We start from the raw sequence: 18,966 nt of genomic DNA on the forward strand, positions 1-18,966 counted from the left end.
ATAGCTGTCTAGACGGGGTTCCTTTGGGAATGCCCCCATTTTCAAAAGAACCCTTGTTTCGGGAAGGGTTCTTTCAAAAACAGGTTTCTCCCCTGCTCCCCACGAAGGAACCCCATCCACATGGCTGTTTTTGCTTTTGGAAAAGTCTCTTCTGGAAACACAACTGTGCAACATTATGCAAATGATGCATGATTTGTAAATCAGCACTTCATTTGCATTCTTGACCTCCCTCATTTGCATTCCTCCTCCAAAAGGGGACTGTAGCATAGCCAAGGCCAATGGGATCTAATAACTGATTTTCTGCTGTTTAATCCACTCTGATTCTGTCAGCCAGAGCCTAGGGCTATGTCTATACTACAATGTAAATGTGATTGTCTTAAATGCAATTTTATAATGCTGGGTTTTATAGATTAGAATTTGAGTGTCCTCACCTCCCCACAAAGTCGAGTTAGTGCTGCCACACTGAATTGCCAAATATCGACTGTTGCAGCACTGCATTGTGGTAACCTACTCCACAGTTCCCTCAGCCCTACAGCATTCTGGGTCTTTTTTGCTGGTGCAGTATGGGGAAAAAAATGCCCCGCAAGTGGTTGTGGGTATGTGATGTTATCTTCCCACATTGCATTGCCATCATTCCCCTCCCATGGAAAGCAAATGGCCATTTTTTCAGAAGGAAAGAAGGAAAAGTAGGGAATCCCACGTGAAAGAAAACCAAATAGGCTGACTTCAGAAGGTGACTGAACCATGTAAACTGGTTGCTCAGCTTCTTTTCCCCATTGAGAGAACAGCTTTACGTATGACTTTTGCCCGATCAGCTAACTACCATACCAGGCAGGGGACTGTCATACCCACATGCCAGAATGACTCTGTGCCATCTCACACTCTGTGCCCACTTCAATTTCCTAGACTTCCTGGTGCCGAATTCAAATTCATGGGCTTCCTGTTACCTGCATCCTGCATACCTGGAGAGCAGTGGAGATGGAAGCAGACAGAGCAGACAATCACGGGTCACTGGGGAACACATACAGGACACCTCTGGAGGCCAATAAGTTCGATGTAAATAATTGTTGTTTCCACACTAGCATTAATCTGAACTTTTAAATTTGAACTTGGTGCTACACTGACTCACTCTGTGGGTGTAATACTATTGACCTTAGCCTGCCCTAAAATCGACCTAATGGCCTTCACAGTGAAGACAGTGACACTGTAAAAATTGAGCTAACTTCCCTAAAAATTGACTTTATGATGCAGTGTAGATATAGCCTGTGCAGCCAAATTTAGGGACAAATACTATAAAAATCTTAGTCTGGTGAGTACTCGTCACTCATGAGGTTAATTCTACTGACCTTAACCGGAACCGGATTAGGCCCTAAATCAGGGGTGGTCTGCAGTCAAAATAGTGACAAGAGCCATTTTTTTTTTCAAATTCAGTTACAAAAATCAGAACTTTAAGAGCTTCAAAGCATGTGAATACCAGACAGTCTTTAACACAGGGGTGGCCAACCTTTTTTAATCGGGGGGTGGGGGTGGGGGGTGGGGGACACACACGGTCAGTTTTTACATGTTCCAGGGGCCGAACACAAAATAGCCCCAAACCACTCCCCCGTCCCCAGGCTTAACCTCTTTCAGCCCCAAACTGCACCTGCCCCCAACTTCCAGGCTCGACTGCATAAAATATCAAACCAGTCACTTTGTAATAACATGGGTGGATCGAATTTTCTCCACATGCACATTTTTCAAGCATCATTGTTCAATTAATATTTCATAGTGTAAAAAAGTAAACACAAGTATTTCAAACCGCCCACTTGCCCACCTTAACCCCTGTCAGCCCCAAACTGCACCCACCTCTCCCAGGGGAGGTCTGCATGCTGCCACTGCTGCCTGCTCCACTGCACCTTCACCGGGCCGATACCTCTTCCTCAGCGTGCCTGCGCGGCTCCTCCCAGCCCATCTATGCCCTTCCCCCCCATACAGCGTGGGCAGCTCCCTGACCTGCTGTGTCTAAATAATTGGACTCAATTTGATTGGTTTAACAACCCGGATCCCTCCTGCCGGCTGTTAAAACAATTAAATTGAGTTCCATTATTTCGGCACCGCAGGGCAGGAAGCTGCAAGGGGAGTCAGAGGCGGCAACACCCAGAGTTGCAAATGTCTCCTTCAAGAGCCGCATGCGGCTCCACAGCTGCAGGCTGCTGACCCCTACCCTAGATAGATTTGGTTTGGTTTTGTAGCTGTGGAATGTGTGTTTATATCCATAAATTATAACACATAAGTAGTAAATAAACATCAGACGATTAAGACTATGGAACTATATTAATATACTTTAAGCACATGATACTGCTAGGACCTAAAAGGTTAAAAGGTTTTAACTTGATTGCCCAAAGTCAGTCACCTAATTAAAATGGGCCTGATTTACAGATTTCAACTTGCACTAAGGGGAGTGGCAGGTATTTCAAACCTCTAAGACTCAGGCCTCTTATGTCTTGTGCAATACCAAGCACCTTGTTAGATCTCACATTTGCTTTTAGAATTTTCTTTTTGAATTAACAAACCTAGTTAAATATTAAGATACATACTCAATACAAAGTCTTACTATAAAGGATGAAAACAGTACTCGCACTGGTCAGACAAAAAACAAAAGTTTTGTGTTTTGTTGCAAATTCTTATTACTGATTAAAAGACTTCCTGATATTGGTGCAATTAGCAGGAAAATAGAATTTTTCAAATTATTTAAGGAAGATGGTCTTAGAATGAACATAGAAACAGCTGTTACAATATTTTTAGAGTATACACAAATATTGCAGTACAATTGTCCTCCAAAACCAAGAAAGTTTTCAATTTAGTACCCTGCATAAACCAGGTGAAGATGACATGGATGTGTCTACGCACTGGATTATTGGTTTCTCATCAACAAACCACTTCCTATTCTTACGGGAAAAAATAACCGCTCTTACAACTTTGAATTCTTGATTTTTCAGCCAGTTGTATACAAAAGCTGTGGAAAGGCATGGTCTGGGCGTACCAACCACAAAAATCAGATCACTAACCTGAAGTCCAACTACTCTGATGATATAACAGCATTAGCAAAATTTGCAAGCATTTTCTGCACTAATGCAGTTCCACTGATGTTACCAATGGTGGAAGCTATAGCTCATACAGTATGCAGGTTCTGAGCTATCATAAGTGAATCAGTGATTAAAAAGTCACACAGCTTCGGGGGCTAGTAGCACAAGTGGAGCCATGCTGTTGAAGAAACATATAAAATTTCCCCTATCTGTGAAAGATGTGGAATTCTTTTGGTTTTTACATTTATGAAAAGAAAAATTCTGTGATCCTGTCTGGAAGTGGTAAATAATTATTTTGAAGAGCAAACAAAAACCAAGCAAACAAAAACACCACAAATTATAAGAGGACTGTGTTCCAGAAAGAACAGAGGAGTTATATGCCTACATTTCTTTGATGAATACTTTATACTATGTTCTTTGAAGAACAGTGTAGAGCAAAACTGAATACCAAATAAGACCCACAGCATATTGAACAATGCCCAAAGACTTGAGGAAGTGAGGACCTACAAGCAACCCTTCAGGAATGCTGCTGAACTTAAGGAACAGTGTACAAACACACTGCAGGGCAGGAAGAAGAAATAGGCTTCAGGTACAAGTACCCTTGGTGGCAGCATGCTGATTGTTCTTCAGCTCTGCCGGCACTCTGCATATCGTATAAAATTCAGGCTGAAGTAGGAGTATCAATAGTTTGTATTTTAAGTTACTAATAGGCTATGTGGAGTAATGCCAAAATGTAATTAATTCTTTAAAAATTAAGTATCATAATACTGTGAACAGGTCATGCAATTTTGTCAGGTTTTCTCTAAGTCCATTACATTTTCCTTGGGCTGTTCCAGAGTAAGGAATGAAGCAATCAAAAACCAGGACAGTGTACAACTTATAACAGTACACACAATCATTGATTTTTCTGTTGGAAATGTTCATTAGTTATATTTGAAAGCATAATTAGACTGAGTATCTTTTACAATCTGCTGTTGCAGTGGTACAGGCTCATCTTAACTCTATCTTTCACTATGTACTAATGAAATTATTTCACAGAATGTACATTATTTTGAAACCAAAATTAAGAGATATTCAAGCATATGGAGTTTGGCACCAAATCACAAAGCGACACTACTGCAGGGCTTTGTTCTGTGCAAAAAGGCCCTTAAGCATGAAGGGTTCAGTTCTATGAAGTGCAGGTGCCCTCAGTGCCCATTGACTTAGGAGCTGACACTGCACCTTGCAACATCTTGCATGAATTTTAGATCTGGTTGGTTTGGATATAAAATGTTCCTTTTTCTCCCATGGAAGGTTTCAACTAAAAACAATAAGGCTCCTTCTTTCTCCTCTTATTCCTGAGGGGACCAAAATAAAAATTTCAATAGAACATTTTGTATTTTCATGAACAAATCTAAAAGTTTTAGCTTTCAACAGATTTTCTTCTTCCAGTTTTCCAATAGAGAACTAGAATAAATTATATGTTATCTAGGAAGGCAAATGCTTTCTGTGAAAAAAATTCACTCTCAGAAACTCAATTTCCATAAGAAAATAGTTTGACTGAAAATCTATGAGTGCTAATTAATTTAATTTGCAGACATGAAGCAACAGAGAATTTATAAAAATATTGATGTAACTTGCATATAGAGCTCTTAATGGCTGGGTCTATACTAGCTCCCTACTTTGAAGGGAGCATGGTAAGTAGGGTGTTGGGAGATTATTAAGGAAGGGCTGCTCTGAATATGCAGCACTTCATTAAGTTAATTCTCCCCCGCGGTAACTTCAAAGTGTTAAACTTCGAAGTGCTGGCTTCCGTGTAGGCGCGGCTAACCCCCTGGTACTTTGAAGTGCCTAGGCAACTTCAAAGTCCTTTTGTAGCCACGGCTAACCCAACGGTACTTGGAAGTCCCCTTTAAGACTTTGGGACTTTGAAGTTGCTCAGGCACTTTGAAGTACCGGTGGGTTAGCCATGGCTACATTGAAGCTGGCACTTCAAAGTTTAACGCTTCGAAGTTGCTGCGGGGGAGAATTAGCTTAATGAAGTGCTGCATATGCAGTGCAGCACTTCATTAATAATCTCCCAACACCCTACTTACCATGCTCCCTTCGAAGTAGGGAGCTAGTGTAGACAAGCCCAATGAGTACCTTTTAATAGGATTCTGAAACATACACAAATGCTATCTGAAATATGAATTTGATATTGCCTTATGTAGCCAAAAACCCTCAGACTACTGATAGAAGCTTATATCTAAGTTGTTCAATGCTTAAATAAGCATTTTGTACTTTCATAATGCTATGTACAAAGGAAAAGAATGTGAATAGGTTTATCTTCATAACAACAGAAATTCTCCCTTTTTTCCAGTATCAGAGGGGTAGCCGTGTTAGTCTGGATCTGTAACAGCAACAAAGGGTCCTGTGGCACCTTATAGACTAACAGAAAAGTTTTGAGCACGAGCTTTTGTGAGCACAGACTCACTTCCAAGTAACCCAGCTGACCGTAAGAACCTGTTTAAGAAATAAGACAAAAACCTTGATCCAAAAGACCAATTTTATACATGCTGACATGTTTGACTTGGTCTACTAGGTAGTTTCCATTTTTATCTTTTACCATACCAATGGCTTAAGATACTAGCCTTCTGTTTTGTAACTCTGAACCTGAATCATATATAGCAGGAGTGGCTGATATTCAGAATGGTTTCAAGTGCAAAAATAAAGCATGCATATGTCCTTCTATAAATTTCAATTAAAAACGTTTAAATATTAATGTAGTGCTAAATGAACTGATCAAGTACTCTGCAACTGAGTTAGCTGTTGTTTTTTTGCTAAAAATAAATTAAAACATCTCACAGAAAAAACAGTGGAAGATACTTACATGTTTAAAACAGGTAACAGGAGCTGCTGTTAAATTATTGCTAGTAATGTAGTTACCCCAACTGAAACCTTCCACAGGGACAGCTGCTAAAAGAAAGTTACTTTGTTTAGGAAGCTGCACAAAGGGTGAATGATAGATATTATGTTTCCACAAATTAGTTTAATTTCTGTAATGCACAGTTACCTGTTTTAGTCTTCACTTGGTTCTGCAATGTAGCCTGGTACTGAGCATATGCAGCTAGTTTAGCCACTAAAGGTTGTTTCTGAAGAACTTTAGCCTTTTTAGTTGGAGGTTTACCCTGGATAACAAGACTTAAGTAAATAAACCCGTTCAAAAATCCCAGTTGGAATTTTTTTAAAAATGTGCATGCAATATGCCTCTTACACTGCTACACAAAATCACTTCAGAAAGGTTCAAGAATAGTACATTCTTAGTTTTGAAAACAAAATACATCTCTCACAAATACATCTCTCTTGGTTGGCAAAAATTTTAACAAACATAACATGAAAGTTGTCCATTCAAGTACTGCATGAGCCACACCCAAAAAAGCCGACGCAAGGGAACATCTGGAACGTTATTTTTGCCTGCATATGGAAACTTGCACAGCACATGGCAACAGCTGCTATTGCACAGATAATGGGTGAAGGGACTCAACAGCTGCAAACCGAAACGATGACTTAAATGGCAGAATCTTCTCTAGTTCTGAAGACCAGATCATGGCAATCATTAGTCGACACTCCCTCCCTTCAGCGGATGTGCCACGTGAACAGAGGTGAAAGTAACTTAAATGTCTTACAGGTACAGTAGGGTTGCAACATGTTGATTTTCGCGAATGGAAGGGGTGGCTCGGAGCCTGGGGAAGCTGCGGCAGCTGCCAGCACCCTGAGGAAGCCATGGCAGCTGCTAGCACTCCCAACCCCAGCGAAGCCTCCAGCACTCCCGCCCCAGAGCCGCTTGCAAATAACTGAATTCACGAACATTAAGTTCTCGAATGCGGAGACCTTACAGTACTGTCGTATTGCAAACCCTTAGCAGGGGGCCCTCACAACTGTGGAATGTGGGAGGTTCAGGGCACAGGTGGTGAGTGCAGAAGTCACGGTAGAGTGGGGCTCAAGGCAAGGGGGTTTTGCAGTAGCTCTGGGTGACTACCAGGCTGCCCAACTAACCAGTCCCTGGGACTGGAGCTTGGGTGTGCTTTAGCCACACCAGTTAGAGTGTAGCGACACACGCCATTCTGTGCAGGTGCAACAGCTTACTTCTACCTTTGAAAGTGAGAACCAATGTTGGGCTACAGTCTTGGTCTCCTGCCACTTCAGGGCTCAGCCGCTACTATTTTTATACTATGTTCTATGCTAATTAACATTTTAAATAAACCAAATTAACAAATGTTTAAAAAAAAAAAAAAGAATTCAAACAGTTTCCAACACGCCAGAGTTAATACTGCTCAAAAGGTCAAGCTCTATACAGGGCCCTTTTTAAAAAGTCAAATATGTGACTACAATAACAGGAGTAGTTTAGCCACTGTGATCTGTGAAGCCAACATGTACTTTGGGGCTATATCTATGGACTGTGGTGACTGCTGGAGAGGGACATATGACTGTCCCTGTGTAACTCCTCCCCCTGACATTCCTAGGCCAGGAGAGAGCCCTGCGCCTTCCCACCCCTGCCCCGCCCCACTCCACTCCACTAAAGGCCCTGCCTCTTTATGCCCCCACTCTGCTCCTCCCCTCAAACCTCTGCCCTGCCCCATCCCATTCTGCCCCTTCCCCTTAGTGATGCAGCTTGGGAGACTACTGGGGATCATGGTGCCAGCAGCAGGGGGTCAGACCCTCCAGCACTCACTTCCAGATGAGGCGGGAAGTGAAATGACCTGGCACCAATCTGCTGTGCTCCCAACCATAGTACTCCATTTGCTGATGCTGGTGAGTCCAAGGGTCTGTGAGTGGACTAGTTCCATACCTTCCCCTAAGGCTCCTTCCCTGCTCCCAGCAGTAGCACCCCCCGTCCCCCTGCCTTGCACTCTGCTAGTCCTCCAGGCCTGGGTGTCTGGGACAGCCGTTCAGGGAGGGGGCACGTGACCCTTTATGTCCCTCCCTGTGCTGACCCTGACCAAACACTTATAGTTAAAGAATTATCCAACTCTTTCCCCTGCAAGTGCCTTATGCCCTTTGCAGCACGAAATGAAGGGCAGGTCTACACTACAGAGACAGCGGGATCTAAGCCATGCAATTTGAGTTACATTAATAGTGTAACTCAAATTTGACACAACTTAGATCTACTTAGTGCAAGGTCCACGCTGTACTAGGTTGACAAAAATCATCTCTCCCATTGACTCCCCTTACTCTTCTCATTCTGGTAGAGTCTATAGTTGACTGGAGAGCAATTGGTGGTTAATTTATCATGTCTATGTTAGGCACCAACCCTCCCCATCTATCTGGCCTGCAGTGAAGACATGCCTTAAATACTCACCTGTTAGTGAGGCTGTATTTCAGATGAACACATTTCTGAAATCAGCTTTGGGCATTTAAGATATCTAACTTGATTTAACTTTAGCTTTAGTCATGTTGCTAATGTAACTTTGTAATCTTATTTTCCTGTAAGCGTTAAAAAGGCCAGGTTTAGGCTTAGAATTTACCCAGCAACAGGAAATGTGCACTCATTGTAAACAGCAATTGAACAATATGGTAAAGTTTTGACCCACAAAAACACCTATATTAACATGTTACTATGAGTTTATTAAAATAGCTACCTAATTTTTTTTTAAAAAAATCCTGTGTAAGTTGAGACAAACCAGACCAGACAGATAAATGCTTATAAACGTGCAAGGGTAAGTATATAAACAAGATGGTTTCGTTACCGTTACCTGAAGTCTGGCCAGAATGCTGGCCTTCTTGGAGTTTGATGAATAACTTCTGGAGCAAGAAACACTGCAGAAACGCTTTGTCTTAGAGTAAAAAGCATCTCGGACTCCAACCATCCCACACATCTCACAAGTAGCTAATCAGAGGAGAGAAAAGGCTCAGCTATACCATGTGACAGAAGTTCAGATTAAATGAGAAATAAAACCATAAGATAAAGATTCCATCATGAATGTCTAATGGGTTGCAGCCACACTTAGCATGTGTAAGTCTTTGCTGGATCAATAATATGATGTCTAAACAGTGAAAATGAAGCTAACATTACAAAATGACTAGTCCTACTGACTTCAGCGCAACTACTCAAATGCCAACTCTTTGTTGTTTCAAGGTTGAAATGGTACCCCTCCTCCCCCTACCCCCACTGTTTTCATTAACAGAAAGAAATGACCCTAACCCAAAGCTTATATTCACACTGCATGCTACCCAGTTCTAAGGTTAAAGAGACTTCTACAAGCATGCATCTGTGAATGTAGACTTCATTCGATGTTTGCTACTTCCAACCCAAAATAAGATTTGTGTCACTTCTCTACCGTTCCTTGAATCGCACACAAACCTCTCCCACATATCACGGCCAGCCTACACCCTCATCCTGCAGGAACAACCCACTTAATGGATTGTACTACCCACTTGGCTCTAGGACACACAGAGAAACACACATTGCAGATGACTTGTGCCCTTGTGATGCCCCAAGTGGGTTTTATCACAAAAGAATTCCACTTCTGGGCAGTGTAGCTGGCCTACTGTCCTTCTATGACAATGAAGGCGATCCTCCCTTTTTCTCAAACTAATGCAGTTACAAATGTGCGGGTCTGAACAGTTGCATGCTGACAGAGTTGACTTAACAGCAGTAAAGAATTTTTACCAGCACAAAAAGAAAACCAATATAATAAAGGCTTAATGCATTACAACATTATACAGAACAATGTAACCCTGGATTCACCTCGTAAAAGTGCTGACGTTAAGGCTATGTCTACACGTACTCAAAACTTCGAAATAGCCATGCTAATGGCCAGATCGAAGAACGCTAATGAGGAGCTGAAATGCATATTCAGTGCCTCATTAGAACGCCACTGGCCGCGGCACTTCAAAATTGCCGCATTTCGCTCCCGCGCGGCTTGTCTACATGAGGGGTGTCCTTTGAAAGGACCTCCCGTGTAGATGAGCCACGTGGGAGTAAAACATGGCAATTTTGAAGTGCCGTGGCTAGCGGCATGCCAATGAGGCACTGAATATGCATTTCAGCGCCTCAATAGTAATCTTCGATCTGGCCATTAGCATGGCCATTTTGAAGTTTTTGGTAAGTGCAGACACAGCCCAAAAGAGGGTAAATGAAACTTTGAAAGGAAAGACTGGCTTAGCATCTTAACAGAAGCCCGAGAACTAAATTGTATTTGAATACAAATTTAGTTGTTAAAAATAGAATACAAATCAAATAATCAAAAATATCTATGTAGTATTTGCAACTTTCTTGACTTGTGAATAGAAATTATTTCTCGTTTCTGACCGTTAGGAGTAAAAGTCTTCAACTAGTTTATTATGCTCTCACAAAGAAGGAGTCAATGTGTATCTTCATACCCACACAAATGACATCTCATCTTGAAATAAAACACAGAATATGTGAAGTGAGAAAGAGAAGCCAGTGGATGCAGTTAGAAACCCAAAAACTGAATTGCAGAAAACCTTTACACTCACCCATGCCAGATTTACCATCTGGATAAGTATAGACCTGTCCATTATTCTTGATAATGGGGAGACTGGATGGTAAGGGGGCAACTTCTTCTTCACTCTCATCAGAGCTGGAGCTGCTACTCGTGTCCTCACTACAACTATCATAACCATCAAACATCCCGAATGAGTCACGTCTCTTCCTTTCTGGCCGTGAAGAATGCTCAGTCTAAAAAGTAAAACATAAAAACAAAGAAAAATTATAATTCTCTGAATGTAAAGATTTTGCAGATCCAGTAAACTGCTGACTAAATTATCCTCTCTATATACACGGAGCTACGCTCAAAATAGAACTTCTAAAGGCAGAATTAACCAGTAATTTATACAGTTACATACAAAAAATAAATCCTGTCTCATAAAAGGCTGAAGGGCAATGTGACAAGTCAAATTTCTTCTTTTGTTGACATCACTTCAGAGTTCAATTCACCTGTAATCTGGAGTACTGATAGCATCAGAGCACGTAGGCAAATGAGAGCATCCTAAATGGCAGCAGCCAACTCCACTAGAAGCTTTAACATACCTGTGCTGCGCTCATCATAGACTTTAGAAACATTTGTGTGATGAGAAAGGATACTCTAGTGAGAAGGGTACTACTCAAGTTGGGAAACCAAATCTTTGCTCCACAAGCAACTTGTGTGACCTTGGACAAACCTCTTAGCCTCCCAGTGGCCCTTTTCCTCTTCTGTAAAATGTGGTACTTAAGATCGCAAAGCACTCTGATACCATGGTAATGGGGGCCATAAAAATAACTTCAGGAGAAAAGTGACTGATTTGTTACAGTTACATAGAAGAAGAAAATCCCACCTAATGCTGAGTGTCTAGAATATATATTTTATACAACATCTTTCACCTCAAAGAATCTCAAAATTCTTTATAGAGAACTACTGAAATGTCAGAATTGATAGCAAGAAATTATTGGTTGAACACACTACACAGTAATCCGAATGCGGGATTTTGGCCAAAAGACGCTGAGGCCCTATTCATATTAATTCCTCTTAATGTTCACACAACAGAACACTGTGGACCTCATTCTTCTTTCACTTACACCATTTTTAAATTGACATACATCCAAACAGCTGCCTTATTCCCAATCTATGATGGTGAGAGAAGATTCACAGGCCCAGCATCTATTTAGTCATTGTTCTTCACTGCTTTCCTTTTTCCTCTCCCTTTGTGTTAGCTGCTGAGCAGACACATCTGTTCATCCACTAACCTGCTCACATGTAACCTGCCACACACTTGCAAGTGCCAAAGTGCGAGAATCTCAAAGACTGACCATTTGTCTAGTGCTCCTTCCCTAGGACCTGAAAAAGGCAGAATCACACTCATAAAAGTTACAAAGCCAGACATCTATGAATGAAGACAACATTCATGGTAATGTGCATGTTAAAATGTCATAACAAGATGACATCCCTTGCAGACCAGAAAACTACATGTTACACAGAAAAGTTAGAAATAAAATGTTGGACTGATATACATCTATTGAATGAGATCTCAAAGCATTTATAAACAATAATTATGCTTCACAACACCCTCAGAAGTAGATATCCTCATTTTATAAAGGGGAATTTGAAACCCAAGGAATTTACTCCACTCATCAGAAGCTGGAATGGAAGGCTGTGGCCAAACAGGAAAAAAAGATCTAGTGCTCACCAAATCAACTGCTCTCCACCCCTTGGATATAAATTGAGAGAAGTTGGTTAGGAGCCAGATCAGCAGAACAGAGTAAAGAAAAACAAGTGATTATTTAAGCATGAGTTTGGGGAGCGAACCACACAGAATAGCAGAAAAAATGTCAGAGGTAGGTTTCGTTCCTGACATTTCTGATGAAAAACGGGGTGTTCAATAAGAGACTGGAAGTGATATAAAAAGACTGGTGTTCACTTTTCTTTTCTCAAACTGGACCATCTCACTGTACTGCTAATATAAAGCCTTCCCCACAATAATCCCCCAAGTCTGTTTCCTGATCAGCATACTATACAGCTGTTCCATTGAGAACATACTCATTTCACATTTGGCACCTGCTGGCCCAGTAACCCAATGTGGTGAGATCAACTGGCTGAGGACTGGAGCATTCTTAACCCCAACTCAAATTTGACCCAAACTTAAATCAATGAAAAAACTTGCAATGACTTCAAAAGGCCACGACCAGACCAGGTCCCAACTGTCAGAAAAAAGCCTCACCTGCAGGCCCTTATTTATTACTATTACAAGCCAAAGAGATGCAAGCTCAGTTATTACCTCCTGTGAGTTAAAATTAAGTTAGCAATTGAACAACATGTTGCCATGGATACAGTGTTCTACTGACAGTCTTGGTCAGTTACAGATCAGCACACTAACCAAAAGTAAAGCAAGTCTTCATCCTCAGTATTCCATTAAATGTACAACTTCTTACAGTTAATGTTTAATACTGTATAGACCATATCATCCAACCTAGGTCAACTCCGTTGTTAAATCATTCTTAGCTGCAAGGAATCATGCTAAGGGGAAAAAAAAGTGTTAACTTGTTTCAAGAATGTATGAAGCTATCAATCTATTCATCCTCAAAATTACCATACATATCAAATAGCAGCTTTTGAAATGCCATATATCAAGGGGTTATTAGCACATGCTCGCTAAAGGTGGCATAACATTCCTCCATAAATTTTGTGCTTGGTCAAATTGTCTCATTGTTTCTTAAGACACTGAAACGTGGAAGTTTTTGTTTCAAAGGGAGGGGGCAGCATATGTTTAACAAGACAGCTTCTATAAAATATTTTTATTCAGATTTTTGTGAAACTGCAATGGCCTCCTTCTTTAGGGAAGAATTTGCTTCTAATACTTTTAGTGCTGATTACTATTTGCATTCTAGATGTACGTTCATGGATTTAGATTAAATCTCAGGAAAAGCTTCCTAATTTTAAGACCAGTAGGACAATACAACAGACTGCCTCGGGATGCTGACATTTCTTCACTGGAAATTTTCAAAAGGAGAATGGATAGTTATGTCTTGGATTCTTTATACACAACAAAGCCTGTAACTTGGCAAGGGACTATTAGATGAACCTTGTAGATCCTTCTAACTCCATGATTCTATAATTTGTTCACAACACATTTTATAAACTGAAAAAACTGAAGTTTTTCCAAAAGGAAAAAATATACACACTTTCAAAATAGAAATTCTAATGAAGAATCTTACATATTAAAATATTTATATTACACACAGCCCCTAGTTATTTCATAAACCCATTCTCACTTGGCCAAATAATGCAATATATGACAAGATTCCACGATCAACATAGCTATCATGTACCAAGACCCAGCTTTTCAGAGAAACATTTTCAGAATATCATTAGCGTGTGTGTTCAGGGTAGGGGGTGGGGGAGAGTGTATTTAAAAAGTATACCATGAGACAGACATTTGTAATGTAAAACAAGCATCTGATCTATGCAGTGCTGCTGAACTACATAACAGATGTAGCCTATAAATAATAAAACATGTGGCAACATAGAAATTAAGTCATGTCATGGGAATCTATAACTTACTCAGGGCAATATTTCGGACTCTGGGGTCTGAAGTGTAAAAACACAAAAAGCTATAGATAATAAACAATATCTCTAATTCAATGGTTCAAACAAGAGAGAATTTGGTCTGCAGGACTGATTAAATAAAGATTCATGTGGACTTCGTGTTTATTTTTTGGTAGTAGGAACACACCTTTGGGGGAGAAGTGAGAATACCAAAGAACATCTTGAGCAACCAGACCCAGGAGGAAGTGTTAGCAGGCTCTCTCTCTTCTAGTGTCACGTTTTCCTTTTATATTTCAATCTTTTTACTCTGAACCACTAAAAGATGCCTGCAGCTAGATAAGGAAGTGAACTTGCATCATAATTCCACTTCTGTGACTTCGATTCCCTCATGGCATTCATGATGACTATTAGTCTATTTCATGCTGCCTGTGGGGAAGTTGCTAAGATGCAGGCACATAATCCTAATCAATTCTGTTGTTTCTCCCACACACTCTGGATACATCTGTGGGAATTTCCGCCCAAACCTATAACGTGTCTTAGACTACGTCTAGACTGAAGAGATCTGTCAACAAAAGATATGCAAATTGTGCAATGTATTTGCATATCTCTTGCCGACAGTTCTGTCAGGAGAGGCTTTCCTGACATTTGGCCCATCTACATGGGGCCAACTGTTGGGAAAACCCCATCTGCCAACACATCCCTTCTTCCTCACGAAATGAGGATGACCGGGATATTGGCAGAAGGCTCCCAGTGCAGCAGACTTCTGTTAGGAGACTTCCATGCTCCCAACAGAAGCCTGCAATCTAGACATAGCTAGTGTGTCCAAGAATACCTTCTTTCCCTTAAGGAGTCATGTGGTATGCAGTCACTAAGTCCCAGCAAACTCAGTATCTCCCAGAATTACAAGCTTTTGAAGAGCTATATACACATACAACAGACATCTAATGTGTCATAACCGTAACATTTATTGAACAAGATCTTGAGATCCGCTCTAGTAAGTATAGAAATAGGGGAAGGCATATATAGGCATGAGAAATGTAGGTAAACAAAAAGCTATTTAGTGAAACTGGAATTTTGCCAAAGCACACCTGACACCTCTACTCTTGCAATGTGTGCCACAGAAGCCTTTTTTAAATATCTTGTTAAAAGACAGAATCTTCTGCAGCAAAAGAGAGGAGTACTAGTTCTCAAAAGAGTGATACTGCTTCCCACTGGACTTGGGTTTGCTCAAATGTCCTATCTTGCTTAGATTGCAAGACCTGACATCGCAAACCAATTCGGAATAACCATAAGAAGAGTACCACGCACAACTTTCAGATTTGCAATCAAATACCAGAGTAGTAATAATAATCATTATCAATATGTGGAGAAGAAAAGCAGAGAGCACTGAGTTTTAAAAAACCCACTCTTTTAAAAAGTATGCCTGAAACTAACAGCAGTTTCTGTTTTCTCTAATGAACATTAAGTAATTGCCCACTAGTAAATAGATACGCATAGTGTGACCTGCACATGCAAAAAGAAAGGGAACAAGTACTTTTCAATGATGGATTTAGCAGGGAACAGGCTGTAGAAAGTTAGCATTAATGCCAAAATTAGAATTAGGATATAGGCCAGCTAGTGTCACATGCTGACAACACAAAGGAGGGGAGCCCTGCCCACAAGTATCCATTTGCAAAGCATACTGGGAGCGCAAGAGTCTAGGACCATATGGATTTTTTTAACCTCAGTCAATGAGAATGCTAGCATGGGAAAGTCACAGCTGCTGGAAAGAAAGTCCTGAATGTGGAATGATGAGCACTTGGCTATGGCTTGCTTCCTTAAAGGGATTATGGACTCCTCAGCAGGAAAGGCTTTCAGCATACTTGGGACACACTGAGCATTGAAAATATATGGGCATATGGGACTGAATGCAGCTGCTGGTGAAAAAAAATAGCTATGTGACGCTTTAAAGAACTGTTTCATCTGTGTCTTCTAGCACATAACCATTCTAACCCATGAATGAATGTCTGATGACATACGGTCTACCTATATGAAAAATCTGAAAACACTTAATCACTCCAGTAATCGGGTGCCATCACAGAAAAAGTTAACACTTCCCCCCCCGCAAAAAGCTGGGCACGCAAATGTGTCTAAATTAGAATGTGCCAATCAGATAAGCAGAAATTATGCTCCCTACCATATGTAATTATCTGATCCACATAACTGTAGTAGCTGCATGTAAAAACTAAGCATAAGACTTCATGCATTCTTATACACAGTAGTGTGCCTCTTTTTTCTTTTTTTTAAATTGGGACCATCCACAACACTATTGATAAAGGTCCTCCACACAAGCCAGAGCACAGCACAACACAAAACAAAGCAAAATAAACAAGTTACCACAATATCCAATACATAAATAATTAATCAAAAAACTTCTTAGATGGTGTAATTTTGGAGAGTGAACTCAAGCAGTGGCAGACCAACCCCAAAGTCCTCAGCTGAGAATATCCAATTACTGGGCCTGGGTAGCTTGATAACAAGATCATCAAGTCTGAGTTTAACTGCCACGACAAGACAAGCTGAAAGTACATGTAGGGGTGGGTCTAGATTCAAGACCATGCATACCATTCAAAAACTGTTTACGGAAGAAAACAAGGAACATGTGCAGAACTCTGAACCCCGTTTCAGAGATGACAAAGACCTAACCAACACAGAAGTGGACAGCTGCATCCTTCTTTAGGTTCAGTCTGCAGGGGATATTCAAAGCTAACGCTAAGTACACCACACAGAGAAGAGGTGAACGTAGCATGGATCAATTCTTGTGCATTAAAAGATCAGCAAAACCTTTAAGTGAGGGCGTGCAAAGTCACCACTTTCACCCAATACCCAGAACAGGGTTCAGCAACTGCCAGCAAGAGTGCCAAGGGCGGCACGCGAGCTGATTTTCATTGGCACGAGAGGCAGGAGCTCAGCCCCGCCCCTCCTCGTCCATGCAGCCAGAGCTTGCTCAAAGCCAAGCCACCCGTGGATTAACAAAAGACCAGCTCTGCTACCAACCACCATCAAAATGGTAAAGCTCTACATCTTTTTTTATTTATTAATGAAGTTGTTGTTAAGTAGGACTATTAGTGACTTTAAAAAAAGTATCACCAACACATGGACTGTACATAGAAGTCAAAAAATCAACTTTCAGCACTCCTAGGAAAAGTTGCTGACCTCTGATCCAGAAGCAGTGACTATTCAAGTAAATATTCTCAAGATCAGGTACTATCACTATGCAACATTTCTCTTCAAGTTAGAATGTGTACATTGCAGTATTCTTTCTAGTCAAGAGACTGTTGATATTTTATGCAATTACCTTAGTCTTAACTCTGGGCATGATCAAATTTAAACCAGCAGCTCTCAAACTTTATTGCGCCATGGCCCCCTTCTGACAACAAAAATTACTACATAACTCAAAGAGGCACAACCAAACCCTGAGCCTGTGTAAGTCCAGCCATCCCAGGCACAGTGGAGTGGGTAGGCAAAGCAAACACCCAAGGACAAGAGACCTTTAATCTGAGCCCTGTCACCCAGGGCTGAAGTCCTTGGGTTTCAGCCCTGGACTTCGACCCCAGTAAGTCTAACAACAGCCCTGACAAATCCATTAAAACTAAGTTATGATCCACTCTGCAGTCTCAACCCGTAGTCAGACAGCTTCTGCTCTAAAATAGTGATTCTCAGCCAGGAATGGATACATGTACCCTGTGGGTAAGCAACTTTCCAGTCAACTCATCTACATATATATCTGCCTAGTTTTATAATAGGTTGCCTAAAAAGCACTAGCAAAGTCAGTCTAAACTAAAATTTCAAACAGACAATGGCTTCTTTATATTGCTCTTTACACTGAAAGGTACGTACATTATATTCTAATTGATTTATTTAATAATTCTATGGTAAAAATACAGAATTGTTCAGTACTAGTGTGCTGCATCACTTTTGAATTTTCATGTCTGATTAGCTAGTAGTTCTTAAGTAAGGTGTTACTTGGAAGTAACACAAGACAAATCAGGAAGGGTTGAGAAACACTGTTCTAAAATACAAAAACTGGTTATACTGCAACTGTTCTTAAATCAAATCTGATCAAAACATCTTTCCCTACAGTCGCTTATTAAAAAGTTAGTTTTAGCATAATTGTGTCCCCATTGCACTGTGAATTTAATACTTTTTCACAACAGTAGGAAATGCAAGCAAGTTAGCAGCAATCAAAATGTAACATTACTAGCTAGCCTTAAAAACAAAAACAAACAAAAAAAACCTTCTCTATTTCTGATGCCCTGAAATCCCATAACTGACCGACAGGTTTTGGACAAGGGTTTTTGAGACATGTACAATTATAATCGCTATCTGAATGTTTTCCAAAAGTAATCTGTCAAATGACTAGCAGAAAAGCCATAGAAATACACTTTTATCTTCAGTGTGCACATTTGACATAATCTTTCATTGGTGGTTTCTCCTGTCTGTTTGCAGCTACCCTTTCACAAGCTTTTTGCACAACAGGGAGAGAAACTGATTTAACTGCCAGTTGACAGTGCTGAGCACCTTGAAAAGTCAGGCTGAATTTTAGGGATTAAGAGGAAGAATTGAAAAACAAGGAACACAAACCCTTAAACACATTAACCTGTATGTTCCCTCATCCAGTCATTTATTTTTATAAACCAGAAACTAAGGAATTCTTGCCTCTACACCCCAATCCTGTCTCACTGTATAAAGTTATTCACAGACTTAACTGCTTACGGGGCCAAAGCCTAAATTCTTGGTTCCTTTTTAGCATTAAATGACTTTCAGCTAGGAAACTCGTCCTTCCGATGTTTTCCAGTAGCCCCTTATAACTTGTTCAAAAAAGCTAATTAAAACTGACTATAAACCAGTGAATTACA

The 18,966-nt window shown here is 40.6% G+C and overlaps 1 protein-coding gene across 4 annotated transcripts in view; it reads right to left on the bottom strand.

Annotated features, from left to right (window-relative positions):
* The window catches only part of MBTD1 (mbt domain containing 1), a 63,309-nt gene that overhangs the window by 42,382 nt on the left and 1,961 nt on the right, over nucleotides 1–18,966 (bottom strand). For 2 of the 4 annotated variants that reach the window (XM_075014533.1, XM_075014531.1), the window contains exons 2-5: nucleotides 10,527–10,728; nucleotides 8,780–8,913; nucleotides 6,100–6,214; nucleotides 5,917–5,999 (exon numbers count right to left, since the gene is read on the bottom strand). In XM_075014533.1, the coding sequence (XP_074870634.1) occupies nucleotides 5,917–5,999; nucleotides 6,100–6,214; nucleotides 8,780–8,913; nucleotides 10,527–10,728 (534 nt within the window). Of the gene's footprint in view, nucleotides 1–5,916; nucleotides 6,003–6,099; nucleotides 6,215–8,779; nucleotides 8,914–10,526; nucleotides 10,729–18,966 lie in introns of all 4 variants that reach the window. The other 2 variants (XM_075014532.1, XM_075014530.1) reach the window with 1 other exon arrangement.

This window comes from Carettochelys insculpta, chromosome 20, assembly GCF_033958435.1.
Source record: "Carettochelys insculpta isolate YL-2023 chromosome 20, ASM3395843v1, whole genome shotgun sequence".
Taxonomy (NCBI): Eukaryota; Metazoa; Chordata; order Testudines; family Carettochelyidae; genus Carettochelys; species Carettochelys insculpta.